Source organism: Gymnoscopelus microlampas (genome assembly GCF_963454915.1).
Source record: "Gymnoscopelus microlampas genome assembly, chromosome: 13".
Taxonomy (NCBI): domain Eukaryota; kingdom Metazoa; phylum Chordata; class Actinopteri; order Myctophiformes; family Myctophidae; genus Gymnoscopelus; species Gymnoscopelus microlampas.
The window spans coordinates 7,397,325-7,418,587 of record NC_139950.1 but is presented as its reverse complement, the minus strand read 5'-3'; the positions used below and the strand labels follow the sequence as shown (position 1 = coordinate 7,418,587).

At 42.0% G+C, this 21,263-nt stretch overlaps 2 protein-coding genes across 2 annotated transcripts in view; one reads left to right on the top strand and one right to left on the bottom strand.

Annotated features, from left to right (window-relative positions):
• The window catches only part of LOC311058421 (histone H3.2), a gene marked incomplete at its 3' end in the record, with an annotated part of 204,516 nt that overhangs the window by 11,415 nt on the left and 171,838 nt on the right, over positions 1 to 21,263 (bottom strand). The window lies entirely within an intron of this gene.
• Positions 9,197 to 19,297, top strand: eif4e1c (eukaryotic translation initiation factor 4E family member 1c). The gene is made up of 7 exons (XM_084076819.1): positions 9,197 to 9,222; positions 10,405 to 10,529; positions 13,534 to 13,629; positions 14,979 to 15,042; positions 17,153 to 17,266; positions 17,384 to 17,523; positions 18,790 to 19,297. The coding sequence occupies exons 1-7, from the start codon at positions 9,205 to 9,207 to the stop codon at positions 18,902 to 18,904; spliced, it is 672 nt and encodes a 223-aa protein (XP_083932945.1). The 5' UTR covers positions 9,197 to 9,204; the 3' UTR covers positions 18,905 to 19,297.

The following is a 21,263-nucleotide window of genomic DNA, read 5'->3' as shown; positions in this document are numbered from 1 at the left end:
CTCTTCTACTTTCATCCTCTCCTGATCCTTCTGCGCCTCTGTTTCCTCATCTACATTCCTCTCATGTTCAGTCTGCTCCTTTGTTTTATGCTCTTCTACCTTTCTCTCCTGCTCTCTCTTCTCGTCTCTTTTATCCGCCAACTGCTCTTTCTCTTTGTTCTCTTGCCGTACCCTATTCTCTTCTTTCACCACCCCCCCGTTACAATAATCATCCTCTATCTGCTTTTCCTCCACTGTTTTCTCATGCTGTACTTTTCTCTCCATCTCCTTCCGGTTCTCCACCCCCATCATCCCCACTTTGGATACCAGCTCAGTACAATCCTGTATAGCTGTATGCACATGGTGGCCCTGAGCTGGTGGGACTTCAGATTCCAGATTCATGGTTGTTTGGGAACTGCCTGTGTTATTAAAATCACCCTCTGTGTCAGGTATCAGCTGAGTTGTAATGCCAGCTATCTCATAAGATTGTCTATGAGCATTTCCATCATACCGTGAGTTAGAAAGGTTTCCTAAGTGTGCAAGTAATTTCTCTAAAGTAAAATAGTAAACCACCATGGCTTTGCCATTAGCATCTTCAGTGGCCTGTTTGTTACGTGGGTGTGGATCAAATACAGCAAACCAATTGTCTTGCTGAATGACAACGCACGTATTTTCACCAAATGTTACAAGACAAGCTTCAAAATTCAACAAAGCACTATGAAGTGCTTCATCGAAAGCCATTGTAATATCTGCTATTTCTTCATCATAATGCTCAACCTTAATCTTTCCATGAAAAGAATTTCCCATGTGGACTGAAAATGTGCCTCTCCTGGTCTTATACGTATCTGGCAATTCAGACATCACAATGTATCCAGTATTGCTCTTTATCTTATGTTTACTGAGCATTTCATTATAGAATGTTGTTCCCTCATCTAAAACATTATCAATATCATTTGTTGTCCATGTGAGAATATTCTTCATCTTACTCATCATAACTGCTGTCAAACTATTTGCAACGCATTGTTTGCCCGCATGACTTCCATAGCGCTCGTGTAATTGATATGAACATTGTACAGATGGTTGATGCAAATCTTCTGCGTTGTATTTTTTCACCCTCCTCTGCTTCTTAAAATACTCTATCTGCTTTCCCTCCCCTGTTTTCTCCTCCTGTACATTGCTATCCTGTTTTTCCATCCCCATCCCTTCCACTTTGGCCGCCAGCTCTGGACAATCCTGTGAGGCTGCGTGCACATTGTGGCTCTGAGCCGGCCGGATGGGCCGGTTACCGATCTCTCCGACAGCGTAGGGGTCAGTGTACAGACGCTGCTTCGGCGAGAACCTGGGGATGGGCTGATCTTCCATATGTTCCCTGAAGGTCTGTCCTGTGTGAGGCTTCCATGCTAATTCCCATGCAGATATTTGCTTCAAGTCTTCAGATTTCCTCATTATTGAGGAAATCTGAGGAAATTATCTTACTCTTGTCTATTCTCTGTTGTAGCCTACCTATGACTAATGAATGTCTGACTAATTAATGTCTACTGTTAATAACAAAGTATTTAGCTGTGCTGCTCTGCTGGCTTGCTATATAAGCACAGCCGCAGTGACGTATGACTCATACGTCACGGCAAGACAGGTCAGCATTATGAATGCCATGCCCCATTGTGGGGAGACCAGAACAGGGACATAATGTTGGAGAAGATCAGATGGGATAGGGGCGCGAGATTATCGAGTGCCTTGTAGGTGGTACGCAGGATTTTGTAGCGGATTTGACAGGAAGCAGGTGTACTGTAGGTCATGGAGGACTGGTGTAATACGTCTCTGGAGCGGGTACTAGTGAGCAGAACTTTGGAGGTGGTGCCGTTGAGGATACTGTTGCAGTAATCAAGCCGGGATGTGATGAATGCGTGAATGAGTGTTTTTCCAGCTGAAAATGTCAGAGGTGGGCAATATTCCTAAGGTGAAGAAAGACAAAAGGTTTTTCTTTTACATTGTCTGTATAGAGCAGACTATCTGTCTGTGTCTCTCTGTCTAAGCAGTGGCTCCCAACCGTTTCTGGATCAGGGCCTACTGGCAATCTCAAGCGTTTGTGGCCCACCCATCTGACCACTTAACACTGCAGCCAACAGGCTGCCACATGCATTTTCAGAGCATTCTTTAGCCCGAATTTATCCTGATTTATCCTGAATCCTGATCGATGAAGTAGTTTGGGAGATTAGCTGTGGACAGACACACACAAACACACAGGGGTGAGAACATAATACTCCTTCGGCCCTGGTGGAGATAATTTGGCCTAACAGGGAGAGTGGAAAGCATCTCCACAGTCCACACCCACTGTGTTAGACGTCAACTGGTCCCAAAAGAAACTAACTGTTAGCTCAATCTCATTGTAACTAAGATAGAAATGTGTAATGTTTTAAAGCCAGATTTAGCAACTACATCTATGAACTTCCCTTGTAAACTGCTAGCCTTGCAGCCGAGAATGCAGCACAGATGGTTTGCAAGGGATGGGGAGCGCTGTTTTCACTACAAGCCTCGCCCGAAGCCCCTCAGTCACTCCTACACGGTGCTTAGAAGCCCTGCACGGCTGGGGCTTTAGGAAAATAATCGCTACCCTCCGATATGCTGGATCACAGTAGAAAATAACGCACCTGTGATTGATACAAGCTGATCTAAGGAGTAGATTGTAGTGTCTGGAAGCCAAACCACCGAGACAATGTTACATATAGGTATGTCATAGTTCATAATGAGTATTGAGTTCATTTTCTCTGATGAAGACCAGTTGCTGGTCAAAACGTTGGCTTTTAATACTTTTTAAAGTACCTTGGTTTTACACCCTCTCCTTCGTTATTTTTTTAGCGCTCCGATATCTCCTCTTTTTCAAGTTCATTTGATATTAAAATGGTTTAAAACATAAAGTCATAAGTAAAGAAAAGAAATTGAAGGAGATAAATAATTGCTAAATTCATATGTCTGTTTCATTGTAAATATGAAGTATTGATAATAGAGGATTTTGTAGTTTTTGATATTTAATATTGATTAATTGTTAATCAATATTTTGTTTTTAATATTGATTAAAAACAGGTGGAAATAGCTCTTGTCATCTTGTGTGACAGAGTCAGTCAGTATCAAACAGCTTGGAGTTTGGAAGAACACGGTTTTCTTACTGTCGTCATCGCCCACTTTTGTACAATTTGTGTTTTGTGAAGTAAAACTTCATGTAGGCTAATTTTTTTTACAACCATCAGGACGTGAATCCTTTTTAGTATAAGAGGTTTTTGGGAAATATTGAAGAGAGCAAAAGAGTAAGCCACTCACTGCCAGTGGACAATTTAAACCTCTACAGTGTCTTTTATCACGTCTACTAAACATAAACCAGCCAATCAGAATCAAGGATTGGGACTACCCGTTTTAGAATGTTATAGAAGTGTATATTTCAGAGTGTCTTTTCTTAAAACACACAAGTGTGTACAGTATGTGGGATAGTTAATGGATAATACAATTAACAGCTTGCAAGCCAATAAGATCTCCGTTCCGTTTATGAGGCTGTTAAAGTCCGCATTGGGATCATGACATATCTCGCAACAACCCAGGTCGGATTGGGCTGCAACCTTCCGGCCTACTGGCAGCATGGACAAGACATGTGGTGCTGTTCACACCCTGGGGTTGCAAGAATAGCCACAGACAGATGGACACACATGAATGCTCTTCTAGACAGCTCACTCCCTAGGACCAGGGCACCTTTGTTTGTGATGCGGCATAGCTGGACACACAGTGCTGGCAGGACATGTCCATAATCTGAATAGCCATTTGACCAAGACTTCTAGTTTCATAGCCAACTTCCCTCAGACTGAGCAACCTGGCGCAATATACACCGTCGCAGGGACGTATGACCCACCTATGTCACTGGTGCATCAGTGCAGCAGCATCATGAATGCCACGCCCTATTGGGGGTATTAAACATTCATGTAACAAGATGAGGTATATTACCAGCGTAGCTCCCATGTGGATCTCAGATTTCATCCACATTTGGGGAAGTTTGCAGCCCGATGGGTCGTCGGTGCTAAATATTTCTTACATTGATGACGTCAGAGTGATGGCATCATCAAGTCAAGTCATTTTACATATTTGGGAAAGGCTCCAGCCCGGCCAAACTGCCATTGGCTTCCATTATAAACAACTTCCTTGGCACAATACATTTGGCTTTGATCGGTCAGCGGTTTGCAAGAATAGCCAGACGCAAACAAGTGTGCACGGACACTCTCACACACACACACACACACACACACACGCACACGTCACACACACTTAGTCACCTCTCCCTATAGGAGCCACACTCATTTGCCAACTGAAGGACCTAAACGCTTTTTTAAAAAAAAGAATATTCTTATTATTTTATTCCTATAGGTGTTCAGGTGTGTCGTTAAAAAAGATATCAAATGTTAAATGTGCAAGAAAACTCTGATGTTTTATCCTTCCCCACTCCCCATGAACCGATAACCTTCAAGCAATTTCATAGTACACCACAAATGTCTCTAAGACGTTTAATTCAATCATTCAGATGCACGTACGTCAGTTACATTTGTATCTTATAAAGACACAAATGTAACTCCATACACGTCTCCACTCATTTGAAAAGTATGGGTATTGTTGACATTTTTTCTAAATAAAACAAAAAAATGTACACAAGGTTGTTTATGCTTTTATGCCTTGTTAGTTATTCTATTGAATTACACTGCACAGAAACATCAGAATAACACTGTGATAATGTATTACATTTGCGTGCACATGCAAATGAATAGCATGGAATGAATGAACTCAACTGGAGGGATGGAGCACCGTTCCTCCAAAAGATATTCCCTCATTTGGTGTTTTGATGGTGGTGGTAGAGAGAGCTGTCTGTCCAAACGTTCCTATAGGTGTTCAGGTGTGTTGAGATCTGGTGACTGTGTAGGTCATAACATGTGATTCACATCATTTCCTTACTCATCAAACCATTCAGAGACCACTCGAGTCACATTGGCACATTGAAATTGTCATGTGCCTATAGAAATGTTCCATCGTAGGATAGAGATGATTGATTTGGAATAACTTGTTACTGATTTGCAGTCACCTGTTACAGGTGGACCCAAACCATCCCAGAGAAATGCTTCCCACAGCATAACACAGTACCCCTCACTGTTGGAGTCAGATTTTACAGGCCTTTGGTGTATGCCACACGGGTAGAATGACTCATCTGACAAGATGACACTTTTTTCCAGGTCTCTGTAGTCCATTGCCTATGGTTTGTGCACCGCTGAACTCTCAAAGTCTCCATGTGCGTTTCTCCACCCCCATCACCTCCACTTTGGCGGCCACCTTTGGCCAATCTTGTGAGGCTGCGTGCACGCTGTGGCCCTGAGCTAGGCGGCTGGGGCGGTTTCCGATCTCTCCGGCAGCATAAGGGTCAGAGTACAAACGCTGCTTCTGGGAAAACCTGGGGATGGGTTGATCTTCCATATGTTCTCTGAAGGTCTGCCCTGTGTGAGGCTTCCATGCTAATTCCCACGCAGATATCTGCTTCATGTTTTCAGGTTTCCTCATTGTTGAAATTCTGGGAAAATGTAAATTTGCTCTTAGCTACTCTCTACCACTGTATACTGTATGACTTCTCAGAAGCTTACAGTTAATGACAAGGTGCTTTGCTCTGCAGGCTTTCTATATGCACCGTCGCACTGACGTATGACAAATACGTCATGGTCTACCTCCAGTGGGGGGAGGACAAGAACACAGGAAGATGCAATACACAACTACATTAGGTGCAGGCACGCTCATGTAACACAGGCACAGAATGGGTTATTAACGGCCTACAGAACTCAGGACTTGCAGTTTTAACGACTACAAACACAAGCCTTAACTAGAAGTTCGGCACGGATTTGGCAACGGCAAAGCCTGGTCTCGCTTTTTGTCGCACATGATTGGCTGTTGAAATGGTGAGCAGTTTTACGCTTCACAGTCAGCCCGGAAGTACATTGCGAGCTGAAATGTATGATTATTAGAAGTGGACACACATGTGAAGGTGGAAAAGAAAATAGATGGTAGTATATACTTTTGCATGAGTGATTTTTGTAGCAAGTTGGGAGAGAATTGGCCGACTCCTGTGACCGTGAGTTGTTCCAAAAATGTTGGGTTCCAAAAGGGTTCTCCTCTCTGATTGAGTGACAAGGATGACTGAGGAGGCGACTTGGAACAGAACTGCTTTGTAAAAAAAGGTCCTTGAGCCCTTCACGGACAATGTCAAGGTGAGGGACAAAGTGACTGTCATTGAACCACTGCTGCTGGGTCGAAATCTCTTCTTTAAGTTCTGCATGCTGGTCAGGGGGAGAGGACAGCCACCACCTGATCAAACTCTCTGCTGGTCAAACTCTCTTGCTCTGCTGGGTTCATTCTGGCCAGATTGTCAAACCCAAATGCAGGCAACACCATACCTGCCAACCCTCCTGTAAGTATAAGTATCAATACTGCAATGTAGAAATACTGTTACAAGTAAAAGTCTGGAATTCAAAATGTACTTGAGTTAAAGTACAAAAGTATTGGCATCAAATGTACTTAAAGTACCAAAAGTAAAAGTACTAAAATGTTTGAAAATTGCAGATCTACAGGCCCTAGAGCGACTATTTTCAAATAGCCTAGGTACAAAATAGGGCTAAAGTGGTCATTGTATGTTTTATGATGTAATAATGTATAACTGCAAAGTAACTAGTAACTAACGTTTTCAAATATTAGGTAGTCCACACTGTTGTATTTGTTTGTATGTTTTTATGTGGACCCCAGGAAAATAGCTGGTTGATATTGCACCAACTAATGAGAATCCTTAATTCAATCTAAATGTCTAGCTGAGTGGCTGCACCCCTCCTTGCCTCGTCTTAAATCCCTAACCCCGTACCCCGGCACCAACCACCATTGATAAAAAGGGAAAATAATAACAAACAAATAAATAATAATAATAATAATAATAATAATAACAGTTGAGTAGAGGTCTAACTATTGTCTGCCAGCCAGAAACGTCTCTGAACTGTAATTAAAGTTAAGGAATCATCATCATCAATCATCAATCATCATTAAGGAGGATCAATTTTGGACAACAGGGAATATACTTAAGATAGGTAATTAGTAGGGCTAATCTGTCCCAAAAACATTTTACTGTGGGACACTCCCACGTCATATGTATAAAAGGTACCATGTAAAGAACAGAGTGAACAATATGTAGTAAGTTTCATTCTATAACGTTTCTGAGGGATTAAGTACGTTCTTAACCTGACTCTGCCAGATGGGGGCGGTGAAACAAGCTTTTTGGATCTGGCAGCGTCAGGTTAGTACGTTCTATGGACAAAATTAAAAAGGGTCTGATGATGATTTGGTTTTCGGGATGCCATGATATTTCCCCAGAATTTGGTCCGATTGATAAATTGATGTTGTAATCCCAAGTCAGTATTACAAGATTGAATAATAGGTATTGAGGAAGTATATTTTTGTGATAAATCTTTGTATATTTTGGAAACTTGACCTTTAAACCTGCAAAGTAACTAAGTGGTGAGTAGATGGCTGAGTCCATGGAACACCATAGGTCAGCATATACAGTAGCAGAACGGAGTTGCAAAGACAAGAAAAAGGAGGTACATGGTAAATTATATGACTCCTTCAGATCTGAGATGATCTTAAACCATTACCATCCATGATATCGCCAAGTACAGACATGTACCACAGTTGGACCAAGGATGAGCTACAAAACAATGACCTCCCTTACGCCGGTGAGGGTGGTTCTCAACCTGTGAGTCAGGACCCCCAGGGGACCCCTCACATGATTTGGGGGGGGGGGGGGGGCAGTGAAATGTCGATTTAAGGACTTTTAAAATATTTTGAATACCTAAAAAAAGGAAAGCAAAGAAAAAGACCATATACTGCATATACGTAATCAACAAACTAAAACTGGTCAAGCACCAAATTGTCAAATATTTAAGAAAGAGACAAAAAACACCTTGCAATGCAAGACATTGTGAGCTTATTTGATTTTCACAATATTTATCTATGGAACCAAGTCAAACCAAATTGAATGCCTCAACTCTTACATTCCAAGTGTTTATCAGGGTGGGGGGTCCACAGTTCAAATACGATTATTTTGGGGGGTCTCCTCCTGAAAATGTTGAGAACTACTGCCTTACGCAATAAGGGGTTACGGAAGGAGTGTGTCCATGTCACTTAATGTCCCAATTAAGTAATATTTTCTATCATTGGGCCGTAACTCAATCTACACTTATTCAATGAAATATCAATGAAAAGAATGTCCTGTAAAGGAATGGGTGCCAATAAGTTTTTCAATATTTTGGCCAAGGTGGTCTCGTAAATTAAACCTAACTAAACAAAGGACAATATGATAACTAAGGCTCAAAATGTATTGTCTTCCATATATTTTTTGGAATAGCTCGAAACAAATCATTTGTTACATTTTAATTATCAACAAATAATTTTGTTTTAACATATATATATATATATATACATATATATATATTTATTTATCCCTTATGGGTCTTGAAGTAAAAGCTTTGGGTACCACTTGGCCCTACTTTGTTAAGTGAGTTTCATGGCCATTTTTGCTTTGCGTTTGGGGCAGTCTTGCCATGTCTGCTTATTATAAGCGACTTTGGGCTTGTTTTTTTGTTGCGTTTTTTCTGGGCTTGTTTCTCTAAGTATAGTTGCTTATCTTCGGCTTGTTTCTGAAGTGCTGTTGCTTATTTGGGCTTGTTTCCATTCTGTATTATTATTACTATTATTATTATTATTATTATTATTATTATTATTATTATTATTATTATTATTATTATTATTATTATCATTTAAACCAGTTGTTTCTCAAATATTTCCATGTCATGGACCCCCAAATGAATTATGTATTTGTCCATAAACCTTATCTGAAAATATTTTATGATAGGGAGCCGGATTTGTGTTGTTTTTTATTTCATTTTATTTCGAGATTTTTTGAAAATAGCCCATGGCTATGTTTAAAGTGCTCATGTGACCTATTATATTCGCTTATTTTGGGCTTGTTTTCACAAACCTGGTTGCTTATTTCTGTCGCAAAATCTGGCAACACTGGTTTGGGCGTGTGGCGCTTCGGGCTTCCGTAGATGTGTGAGTGGCTGGCTGGTGACGCAGCGAACAGAACAGAACAGAGACTCTTTCACAGTCAAGATGGCGACATCGGAGCCGGTAAGAGAGCGGCCGCTCACACACCTCAAATTCGGCCAACTAACACGGGAGAGAACAAAAAGCCACCACATTTGACTAGTTTCACAGATAAATGCCGCGTAACTGGAGTCACATGTGCGATATTCGGGGCGAATTATTGCCCGTTTCGGCGCTGTTGTGCCATTTAATGTGGATGGTTAGCTTAGCTACTGTTAGCACAGCAATGTGATGGATAAGGGGGGGGGGGGGGGTGGTGGATGGATTTTATTGCTTGACTTTGTTGGCAGGGAGGGACTGAGTCGCTCTCCATTCATTGATTCCTTTTTACTCGTGTCTCTGGATTCGTGAACCTTTTGATATTGATTTAGAAAACACACCCGGTGGCTAAACTCTAACGGCTATTGTTTTACGATATCACGATATAAAATAAATTGTGATACCTGGACACGTGTGGCTCGCTGCTAGCTAGGCGTCAGCGTCAGCTAGCACCGCTATGCATTTTCTTAGTGTAGCTAGCTTACGTTTTTCATGTATTGCCATCCTTCGTGAATCCATCGGGGGCTGAAGCGTTAGTTGGATGAATCAGTAACTGGAGAAGTCACTGACACTGCACTTTTGGGTGAATCCTTAAGCAGTGAGACTGAAATAGGTGTAGCCCTCAACAGGAGGAGTGATGGTTTACTGTACTCTTGTCTATAAAGTCAGGGGTCAGGGACCCCAGCCCAGGGTTCCTTGAGGGAGCTCCAGGGGGTCTCATGCTGAATGATGGATGGTTAGGAACCAAATGGAAAGGATCTGTAACACAGAGTGTACGGATCCATTTGGTTACATTTTGTACACTCTCTGAGTTAAATTAACATTGATTTTTAAATATGAATTGGGATCCCAGAGATAGAAATGCCATTAAATGGGGGTCTGCAGCCTAATGCATGTCAGACTGGGGGTCCTTGATATTAAAATGGTTGAAAATCATTGCTAGAGCTGTAAAAAATCTCTCATGGGGGACCTTGGCATATATTTTCAAATGGGGGACCACAGGCTATTAAGTGTCAATTTGGGGGTCCTTGACGTTTGAGAACCACTGCTCTATATAGCCATTTAAATGGTCTTTTTGTTATGTTTTTTGTTTTAAGTTATCGTGACAATGAATCAGCCGCTGTTGTTAACATTTGAGTTTTCTCACCATCTCTCCCCCCCAAACAGAAAGCAGCAGCTGACACTGTGACTGAAGAAGCCGAAACCGTCGCCGACACCCCCGGCCCCGACCCTGTGGCCCCACCTGTGGTTGAAGGTTCCGAGCAGTATATTAAACACCCTTTGCAAAACAGGTACGGATCTGGGATTTGCAACCTTCTCTTTTTTTCTCATCTCAAGTACCCTGCCAGTTTGACATGCGTGATTAGGCCACGGACATCGCATGTATTTGTATCTCTGGATCTCCAATATGCATATACATAATGTAAAATCCCTCAGTTTATTTAACTCTCTCTGAGAGTGTACAAGCCAAGGTGGAACCAACAGGTCTGTTTGGTTCCATTTTGTACACTCTCAGAGTTACATACCCATAAGGGTCAGATATACAAGCTCAGATATACAAGCTCATGTACACAATACAATGATATACAAGCTCATAGCGCGGCACCGAGTGCCGCGCTATGAGCTTGTAGATCTGCTATTTTTGAAACATTGTGAAAATGTGTGCAAACCTTTGAATATATATATATTTTTATGCAAACATTTTTCACTCACATCTGTGCTTCTGGGGTCCCTGGAACAAAATATTTAAGATGGGGGTCTGAGGCCAAATACATATCATTTTGGGGGTCCTTGGCATGAAAAAGTTTGAGAACCACTGATATAATGTTCAAAGCGTTGCATTATCATATCAATTTATTTGGCTTCAATGATAGTGATTGATTGAATACTTTATTAGTCAGAAATGTAAACATTTGGTGGTACAGTAAGACATTTAGGTTAAAAGGATGACACAAAAAAAGTCCATTGTTATAGAATTGCTACTGGGACTTAATTAACATAGTGTTGGGGAAACTGTTGGTTTTGCTAGTTGCCACACCTGATTGTTATCTCACTCTTGGCAATACATCCTCATTGTCACTGAAAAAAAGGACTTTGTCATGCTAACGTAGTGGCTCTTTAGATGTGTGCTGTGGAGCACACCTTTTAAAGTAGCAATGGTCAGTAATAGGTTTTATTTGATTTATGACTTGCTGTGATTATTTAAACTTAAAGCTCCAATCCGGTATTTCCACACGCCTCCTCAACAGACCTGGTGATATGACCCCGAATATATTATTTACTGAAGTGATTAAATTATTAGACACTAAAATAGCATATGGTGACGGCACGGTAACGGTCATGTGCACTTCTAGCTATGTAGATAATGTGCGATTGGACAGCCTGATCAACATTTCCCAATAGCAGAGTATGGATATTGTTGCTCCACTAAATAGCAGATTGGGGCTTTAAAATGGTACTCGCAAGCAATGGATTATTTGCCACGTGGATATTTGTGTCTTGTTGAAATGTGGAGACTGACAACTACTAAAAAAAGATGAATATGCTCATCTTAGAGAAGGTTCAATTTGGTGTTTACATTTCAAAAAGAGCTCAGAATAAAAGTTCATGGCCACCTGCTCGATTTACAGACTGTTGCCATTCACGGGAGTCTCTTTTAAAAAAAGTTACTATAATCCTGTGTTGGTGACGACCAATTCAGCAGCACTGTAGTAGAGCTGGAAGGGAAATGCTGAGTGGACGGAGCCCTGCTTCAGTGGGACACTTCTGGGCCTTTCTGCTTGTTCAGCTCAGCCCCTCAGATGAAGGTTGTCCTCAACTGTTCTAGCCTTCACAGAGCTTCTAGTCTTTCAGATTTGTTTGGGGGGTGGGGATTGGGTGTTAATGTGTGTTAGTGGAGTTTGCACCATGAAACTCTAAAGAGTAGGTCTCTCAGGCTGAGGGGGGACATATTGATTATTGAATCCACTCTCTATTGTGTGCCTTTTGTCTGCATTGTGGTTTCACCTGAAGGAAGTCTCGGGGGTTCCAGATGGCCTGGACTTGCCTTGGGTCACTGTGTTGTAGCCAAACTGGTTTACACATGTGTGTCGTAACTAACCTCGTCAGTGTTTCCTTTTGGCATCTCCAAAAAGTAGTGACATATCCAAAAAATGGGTCTGCCATTCATTGGCTTCACGTCAGCTGACATATTTGTTTACATGGCTATGTGCCTGTGCCCTCGGCTGGGTTCATCGGAGGAGTCACGCCTGCGTGCCGTCTCGCCGCTCTGCACCACTGTTGTGTAATATCTTGTGCCAGTTACCTACTAGCAGTAGACCCCCACCCTGTGCTGTCCTCCTTTACCGCTTGACTCTGATGTGCTGCTCACATGGTTGTGGCGATAATTACAGGAGTCTTTTCAGGGCACTGGTCAGGTTATGTATGCACTGGTTAAAAGAGGGGGGGGGGTGCCACAGCACACACAGGGTTCAGTTCATGCCCCCTTATGCTCTCATAATCCCTCCCTTACTAGCACATCAAGACCTGAGGCAGATTCTACAAATGCCTTCTAAATCAGTAGTTCTCAAACGTTTGTGCCAAGGACCTCAAAATGATATGTATTTCGCTGCGGACCACCCATCTAAAAATGTTATGTGCCAGGGATGAGGGACCCCCAGAAAAGATTTGTTTACAAAATTCAAAATTATTAAAAAAAATAGCAGATTTACAAGTGACGCGATGTGAGCTTGTATATCTGCTATAATTGAGAACCACTGTTCTAAATCCCAAGAGTTTTCTGTAAAACCTATGTTGCTATATATCTAAAATATAGCTATATATCTAAAATGACACGGATGCTTTCCCGGTTTTAATGGGCTAGGCATACCCTTCCTGGGAATGAAAGAATAATGGCACCCCTCATAAACAATGGATGTGTTTGTAGGCCAGATGACTGCCTGGCTCCTCTGTACTTTTGCACTGATATGCATGCCACTCTGACTAGCTGTTGTACTGTGGTGAAACATGATTTGTGACCTAGCTTATTTGGTGTATTTATGTTTTGACGTCTCAGCGTGTTCTGTTTTTCTTACAAAAGCAGGAGATGTCAATATTTGCTATTTTCTTTTCTACGGCAGAATACATTTGTTATGTTAGTTGAAAAGGTTATGTGGCCGCCAGCCCAGCGCGCTTGTCATTTTCCACAAGAGGCAAAAGGTCTAGTCTATATTCATCATACCAAGACCTAATTCCTTTAGCAAGAAACTCTTCCGACAAATTAACAATTGTATAAACTGTTCTCTTTTGTTTTCTTAGATGGGCCCTGTGGTATTTCAAAAATGACAAGAGCAAAAGCTGGACGGAGAACTTGCGTCTCATCTCCAAGTTTGACACAGTGGAAGACTTCTGGGCGTAAGTGTTTCTCAACAACTATGTAATCATTACAATGTAATCATGGCTTTGTTATCATGCTGAATGGAAAAGCAAAGACCCCCCCCCCCCACACCCCTCTCCCATTCAAACACAGGGGAGGGCAGTTAGGGACAGACTCCCCAGGGCTCCTCCAACAGCTGAGTCAGCAGGCACGTTTATACTGTGTTAGTAGATCACCAGAGGAAGAGAAGTCAGAACAGAGGCGTCGACAAGTCACAGACAATGCCCAATGACAAGGGGCTCGGAATGTCTCTGAACATCTGTGACTACAGTGGAGGGTGGGTTTCACCAGAGGCACACAGAATGGGAGTAATTGGTACACATACCTCATATTTCTATCACATTTAACAAGGTGCTACAGGTTGTTTGAGACCTCCCATAGAGTCCTGAAGTAGGTGAATAATCACACAGGGCATTTTTATATTTCTCTCACAACCCTCCACAATCAGAGGTTGGTGCTTTCAGAATGGGTAAATGCATTTATATAGCGCCTTTTCCAGCGGTTGTGCATCACATTCACCCATTCACTCACCGACGGCGGAGGAAACCATGCAAGGCACCAACTTGCTCATCGGGAGCAATTAGGGCTTCAGTGTCTTGCTCAAGGACACTTCCGCTGTAACCCAGCGGGAGCCCAGGATCGAACTGGGAACCTTGCGATTCCCAAGCGGCCGCTCTACCCCCTGAGCCACTGTCGCCCTTTTTATAGGTCAATACACTAGAAATGGGTCACTTCTGAATCCAAATAACACACAATTTACCCTGTTTTATAGAGTAGGTGCAAATGATAATTTTAAAGATTTTTTTGGCTGCCAACCAGCCCTATATCTATGAATGTCCATAAACTAATTGTGGAGTAAAAACATGAGAACTTGGCAGAGGCAAATTCCACTATGCTTTACGTTCATTATTTCATTATCTCCCCCAGGGGTAGAGATTGTTTTTATAAAATAAGATGAATCTTAATCTATTGATCCCTGGAGAGAAATGCGGGTGTCATAGCAGCAACAGCAGTAGGATTGAATCACAGGACGGCTGTCACTGATACTTTGGCCTTTCCCCACAGATTAAACATAAATCATCATTCATTTCCTGGCGTATTATTATCTCTAGCCAATCAAACAAATCTAGTTTGTGGCCTTCACTTTTGCAGTCTCACAGTTTATTCCGCCAGCCAACTTGAGCTGTTGGATATTAGTTACTTTAATCTTCTAGTTTGCGTGTCAAAATGTATGTGATTTTGTATGTGGAATTATATTGGCCCAGAAGTTAATATTTTTATTTACACTAGTAAGTGACGTCTCTAATCATTTGTTTTTCTCTTCCAGGTTATACAACCACATACAGCAACCAAGCAAACTTGGCTTCGGCTGTGACTATTGCTTATTTAAGGTAAGGACCTTTCACAAACCTGACGCCAGTATGTCGTAGTGTTCAGACATGTGGTGTTGAGCTAAAGCACTCGCCCACCACCATTAGGTTTGGGATCCTTTAGGATTTCAACGATTCTGGTTCCGTAATGATTCCCTCTTAACTCATTCCCTGCCTAGAACGACTAAAACGACTTCTGTCCCATAAGCCATGCCTGCTTAGAACGACTAAAACGACTTCTGTCCCATAAGCCATGCCTGCCTAGAACAACTAAAACGACCTTTTAAAAAATAATAATAATAATTGACCCAAAGACCAAGGAGATATGATTTTTCGAAGATCTAGACTCCCATCCACTTCCTTGTTAACTTAAAACTTAAAAATTCTGTATCTCGGCTCCTGAGTACTTTTTTTTTTCAATGAAAAATCTTGGCAGTGGGCAAACGCGGCCAGAAATAATTCAGGCAGTGAATGAGTTAACGGTCCGATTCCTTAACGGTTCCCTTTAACGATTCCTATGTATTCCTATAATATATACCTCACTGGTTCTTAAAGCGAGGCACAGGGACCTTCTGGGTTTCTTATGGGGGTTCCAAATGGACCCTTACAGGACTGTACTCTGAGAGTGTACACATCTCAGAGTTACACAAAAGACCCTCACGGGCCCATTTGGTTCTATTTGTACACTCTGAGTTATGGTGGTCCTTGAAATTAAATTGTTTGAGAACCGTTGGTATTGCAATTGTATAGCAGACGTGTAGTACACATACCAGCTCTGACAGTGTGATAAACCGGTTCGGGAAACGGTTCCAAATGTGATTGAACCGATTCCTCAATGTTGGATGCGATTCCTCCGGATCCCAACCCTAACCACCACAGAGGTGAGGCCTGGACTTTTTGGGAATCAGTGACTCTAGCTTGGCCTTGCACTCCCAACAAACACAGTTGGTAATAACTAAATTGGAGTGGAAACTAAATTAAAAAGTATAATGTTTGGAAAACATGACACTTTAATTCAGGCAATACTTCCTAAATCCATAGAACTTCATATATCAGTAGAATGAATTAACCACATAAACCCTAGTGTCCCTGTTCTGGAGCGAACATTCGGTGAAAATGGCAGCTATACATAAAGCTCACAACGTGACACATTATGAGCTTGTAGATCAGCTATTTTCAGCAAAGACATTTGGTGTGGTTGGGGGATGACTTTTATGATTTCACTTCAGACAAACCTAACAGATTATGGCATAATGCTGCTGTATTTGCATGGTGATACTATTTAAAGGGGGTGCACTAAATGACAGTTTGTTGTATTTTGAATACAGTGGCAGTGGCAACTAGAAAAAGTGCTCCTCGGAGCACAGGTCTCCGCCAGGTCAGGTACGTTATTGTGGCCTCCTGGTGGTGCTATAATAGGCCAATGTGAAAAGGGTGCCATTTGTTCAAGGGCTTTTCACTGCAATCAGACACGGCATTCATGATTTGAGGCATTTTGTTCCAAAAATGTGTTTTGCAAAATTAGACCTGCTGGTGGCGCTATAACAGGCCAATGTGAAAAGGGTGGCATTTCTTCCTCGGCCTAATAGAAATGTGCGTGTGAAATTTCACGGAAATCACAAGCTGCGTTCATGATTTGAGGCATTTTGTTCAAAACGAACGGACCAATCCTGCAAACTTTGGAAGCCAATCTTAGGCAATTAGGATGGAATATGGGAAATCGGATAAATCTGTGTTGATCACATGACTATAGAGATACTGTGTACTGATTTGTGTGATGTTTGGACGAAATCTGTAGGAGTAGTATCAATAAATGTGTTTTGCACATATCGGCCTCCTGGTGGCGCTATAACAGGCCAATCTGAAAAATTTGGGCCAGAGGTTCTGAATTGGCATCCTGGGAGTATGCGTGCACAGTTTCGCAGCGCCAGAGATTAGCTGCTAACGGACGGACAGGACGGACGGACACACGGATAGACGAACGGACGGACAGGGGGTAAAACATACTCTCTCGCCATGCCTTTCCGCCTGGCGGAGACAATAAACATACCTTATCGTGTAGACACCTGGGGGCCTCCTCTGAAGTACAAAGGGTTTAAGTTGTAGTGTTTTTGTGTGTGTTGTGCTTCAGGATGGGATCAAGCCCATGTGGGAGGACGATAGGAACAAGCTGGGAGGCCGATGGCTGATGACCCTCAGTAAACAGCAGAGACACAACGACCTCGACCGTTACTGGATGGAGACGGTAAGGCTAACCTCTGCACGCCGCTTCAGAACGGCACTCACGTATTAAAGTCACTTACAGCATCATGCACGCCACTTCTTAGCAACATGCGCTCCAATGTCTCTGTTTTTTTCGTAGCTGTTGTGTTTAGTCGGAGAGTCGTTTGACGAGGCCAGTGAAGACGTGTGCGGCGCTGTGGTCAACGTTCGACCTAAAGGCGATAAAATATCCATCTGGACCAGCCAGTGCCAAAACAGGGACGCCATCATGACGATAGGGTAGGTGTACCTCCTGTTTCAAAGTGGTTTCCTTCTTCTACTTTTAACTACGGGGCCTGGAGCAAAGGGTGAGAATAGGCTCTGTGCGTACCTGTAGTCCTGGGTTTCCAGAAGGTGGCGTGCTGTACATGTTTCCTGTTCAAGTTAATTTTCCCATAGCTTTGTTTGAGTGGCTCAGAAGCAGATTTGGATGCATGTGAAAAGGTGTCACGTGTGTTTGTGGTTCAAGCCTGCTGCCGAGGCAAGCAGAAAATGAACCAGAGCAGAAAATGGGTATGCCACCTCCTGGAAATCTGGGACTACAGTCATGCATTTAGCCTGTTATGAGGTACATTTACAGTTTTGACCACTAGATGGCACAACAAAGTACTTTATTTGGACACAACCTCTAGACATGAAGTTCTTGCAGAATCTGCCAGTCTCCACTTTGTTGCATTTCCCTATATCCAAATATGGATGTCATTTAGCACTAAAAGCATTCTGAATTTTGACATTTTAATACTTTGAAACAATTTGGGGTATGATACTAGAACCAGCATCTCACTCTGTTAACTTAACCGCCTCTCCCTGGTGAGCATGAATTAATTGGCAACAAAAAAAACATGAATTGAATAATTGAGAGCCACACTGAGGACTTTTCTAACATTGCATATGTTTTGGCTATCATGGAGACTATGTAAGTTAGCCATAGTATAATTAGAATAATGCACTGTGGGCAAGTCAGTTATGAGATAACTGCACTTCAGGGTGTTAAACTCCCTCCATCACCATAGTATAATTGATTAAGCACCCATGTATGTGTTGCAGTTTAACTATCTGCCCCTGCATTTATTGTCCCTCAACTGCTGTGCTCCCAGTGCGTTATCTCTTTCATATAAGACGGTACATGTTTTTTATGTGCAAAGCAATGCTTGCTGCAGTTGTCTCTTCAAACTGCCAACTACCGTTTAGACAGTAGACACAATGTTACATTCTTGTTTATAGTTTCCATTCTCATGTCATCATACAAAGGACATAATGCTGTTTTGTAACTTGTTATATTGCTATATTATCTGGATGTTTCATTAGCCACTTGAAATCCAGCGTCCCGACTCTAGGGGGAAACAATATCCCAAAAATAGCCGATCTACAAGTTGTGAGCTTGTAGATCGACTAGATCTTGTGTAGTGGGGGGAGTGCGTACCAAGTAAAGCTGCGACTCGGGTCTGTTTTTACGAAGTATATAGAGTTTAAATAGTTAAAATGCACATCTCCCTCTTCCAACAGGCAACAGTATAAAGAGCGCCTGAGCCTGAATATCAAAGCCTTGCTCGGCTACCAGTCACATGACGACACCTCCAGCAAGAGCGGATCCACTACCAAGAACATGTACACCGTTTGAACAGCCCCCCCGCTCTCTACTTATATACCATAGATTTCAACAATTACCAATCTGCATAACGTTAATACTTTTTTTTTCTTCTTTTTTTTTGAGTTGTTGGCTACTGTAGAGTCTTTTCCTTTTTTTTTATTGAAAAGAGAATTGTTACTTAGTGTATAAAGTTGGAGTTACGCTTAAAAATCACACGATGGTGTCACTTGCTGAAAAGAATAGATTTTCAGGGTTAACCTAGCTTGGAAATCTGTTTGTTTGGGTTTTTTTCTTTTATTCGGCAAGTGACACTGTCGTGCGGTCGAGTACAAACGAGGCTTCGCGCTCTGAACCCCGAATCATGAAGTGGCTATATGGGGCGTCTGCGTCTTCAGTCACTAACGGGGGGGAGGAGGGGGTACCACGGAGCATCTTCTGTTACTAACGGGGTGGGGGGTACCATGGAGCAGCGGCCATGGAGCGTCTTCAGTTACTAACGGGGGGGGGGAGGGGTACCATGGGAGAGAACAGCGTTAGCTGAAGCTGTTGCATCCGAGCTAGAGAACATGATTTCTTTTTTAGAATTGACGAGTTTCTGTGATTAATACCAGTTACTGCCCCTAGCTTAGCTGAGGAGGACGTTTTGCATTACTTAAGGCTTGGAGATGCGAAGAATAAAAAATGAAATTAAATAAAAAAATAACGTTTCTTAAATGTAAAACCTTGCGTTCTTTTCATGCAAAGTTGTCACTCCATATGAAAAGTGTTAGTAGACTCACAGGAACGGATGATAGGCAATTTAATTAATTCACAGAGCAAGATTTTAAGGGCAATTTTAACTTGCTATATCCAGGTTAGGTGGGCTTATGGATGTGCCTGCTTAAACTCTATAAAGTATCTTAAATGGCTTGGAAAAGATTAGGCGTGGTCACACTCCACACAATGTGGGATCTGGGGTGGGGGGAGAAATGCCACTTATTGTTTCAGCTATGCTGGAATTGTGGAATATTGCTTGTAGTACTATTTTTTTGATGAAATGATTTTTCCCCCCTTCTCTCTCTCTCTGCCCCCTTTACATTTATTTATAATGTATGCATTGCAGTTGAAACTACTTAGTTGGAAGACTACCATGAGACACACGTTTCTTCACATTTTGTTTATCTCAAATTTTCCCTTTTTTTATCAAGGAGAATGTGGACTACTGCTTAATATAGAACTCTTTTCTTTTTTCTTTTTTTCCCTTTCTTTTTTTTTTTTTTTTACAGTTTATCATGCATTAAAGATGCCTGAACATAGACCCCTTTCACAGCAGATATTTTGATGGGTAAACACAGCTGAAGGTAAAGGGGTTTAATTGTGGGTGTGTTTTCATTTAGGTGTTTCTGTGTACCCGTATGAAGTTAACTGTACAGGAGCTGTCCACACCCAGCAATTGAATATTACTACCTTCTGCTGTGTTAACAGATCTGGTGTGAAAATGGGTCCATTAGGTGTGCTTCTCACTGTTTTCACCCTAACAAACTGTAGATATTGTCGTGCTACTCTTCCGGGTGGACGCGAAGAAGAGATGATATTCATTGTGAAATGTTTTTTTTTTCCTTTCTCATAATGTATCTTTATTATCTGTAATTCCAGGATGTATATTACCTTCTTTCAAGTAAAGGGTAAGTGCTTTGCATTAAAACCTGAGCCACGTGTTGTTCTGTTTGCATCTCATGCACACATATGGGGCGTAATATGGGTAATCTGTACATTAGTGACTGTGGTGACATGGCTCTAAATAGTACATTTTATATTCACTCCTTCAAACCGACAGTGTGCACGGTACCACCCTGCTCATTGGGAGCAGTTAAAGTGTCTTGCTCAAGGACACATTGACACGAAGTGGGTAAGAGCCCGGGATCAAACCCAGGAGCCTTATGATTCCAAAATGAGTCCCTGCCGTGGGAGCGTACTCAAGTTCCCTCAGCCCTATGTCCTCCCATCCAAAATTAGACCCCATGTTCCCTCAGCCCTATGTTCCCTCAGATGAGTACAAATGAGCTGATTTATTTGCTCCTATTTGTTTGTTAATTAACCTGTCTTGTCTGTCTCAGATATCTTTTAGCTTTAAAGATAGATATCTCAAAATTATAGACAGATTTTTACACAGGCCAAGGAAAAACTGTAAAATCCACATGTACTAGTCCATATACCGCAATGTGCGCAGTCAAACTATATGCAGACTTTTGGGTTATGAGCTCGCTATGTATAGTTACGTTTTGGACAGTGATTTAATCCTGTTGGAGTGGTGTGTGTGTGTGTGTGTGTGAGACAACCCGATTTATGAACAGAAGTGGAATTGTTGCCACCCACAACCATGAGAAGTTGATGTTTACGCTGTTTCAGC

Bases quoted from the DNA above. Each gene is read 5' to 3' on its own strand.
- eif4e1c (XM_084076819.1), top strand. The intron at 15,043-17,152 runs GTAAGGACCTTT...GTTGTGCTTCAG, and splicing joins GTGACTATTGCTTATTTAAG to GATGGGATCAAGCCCATGTG. The intron at 17,524-18,789 runs GTAGGTGTACCT...CTCTTCCAACAG, and splicing joins GACGCCATCATGACGATAGG to GCAACAGTATAAAGAGCGCC.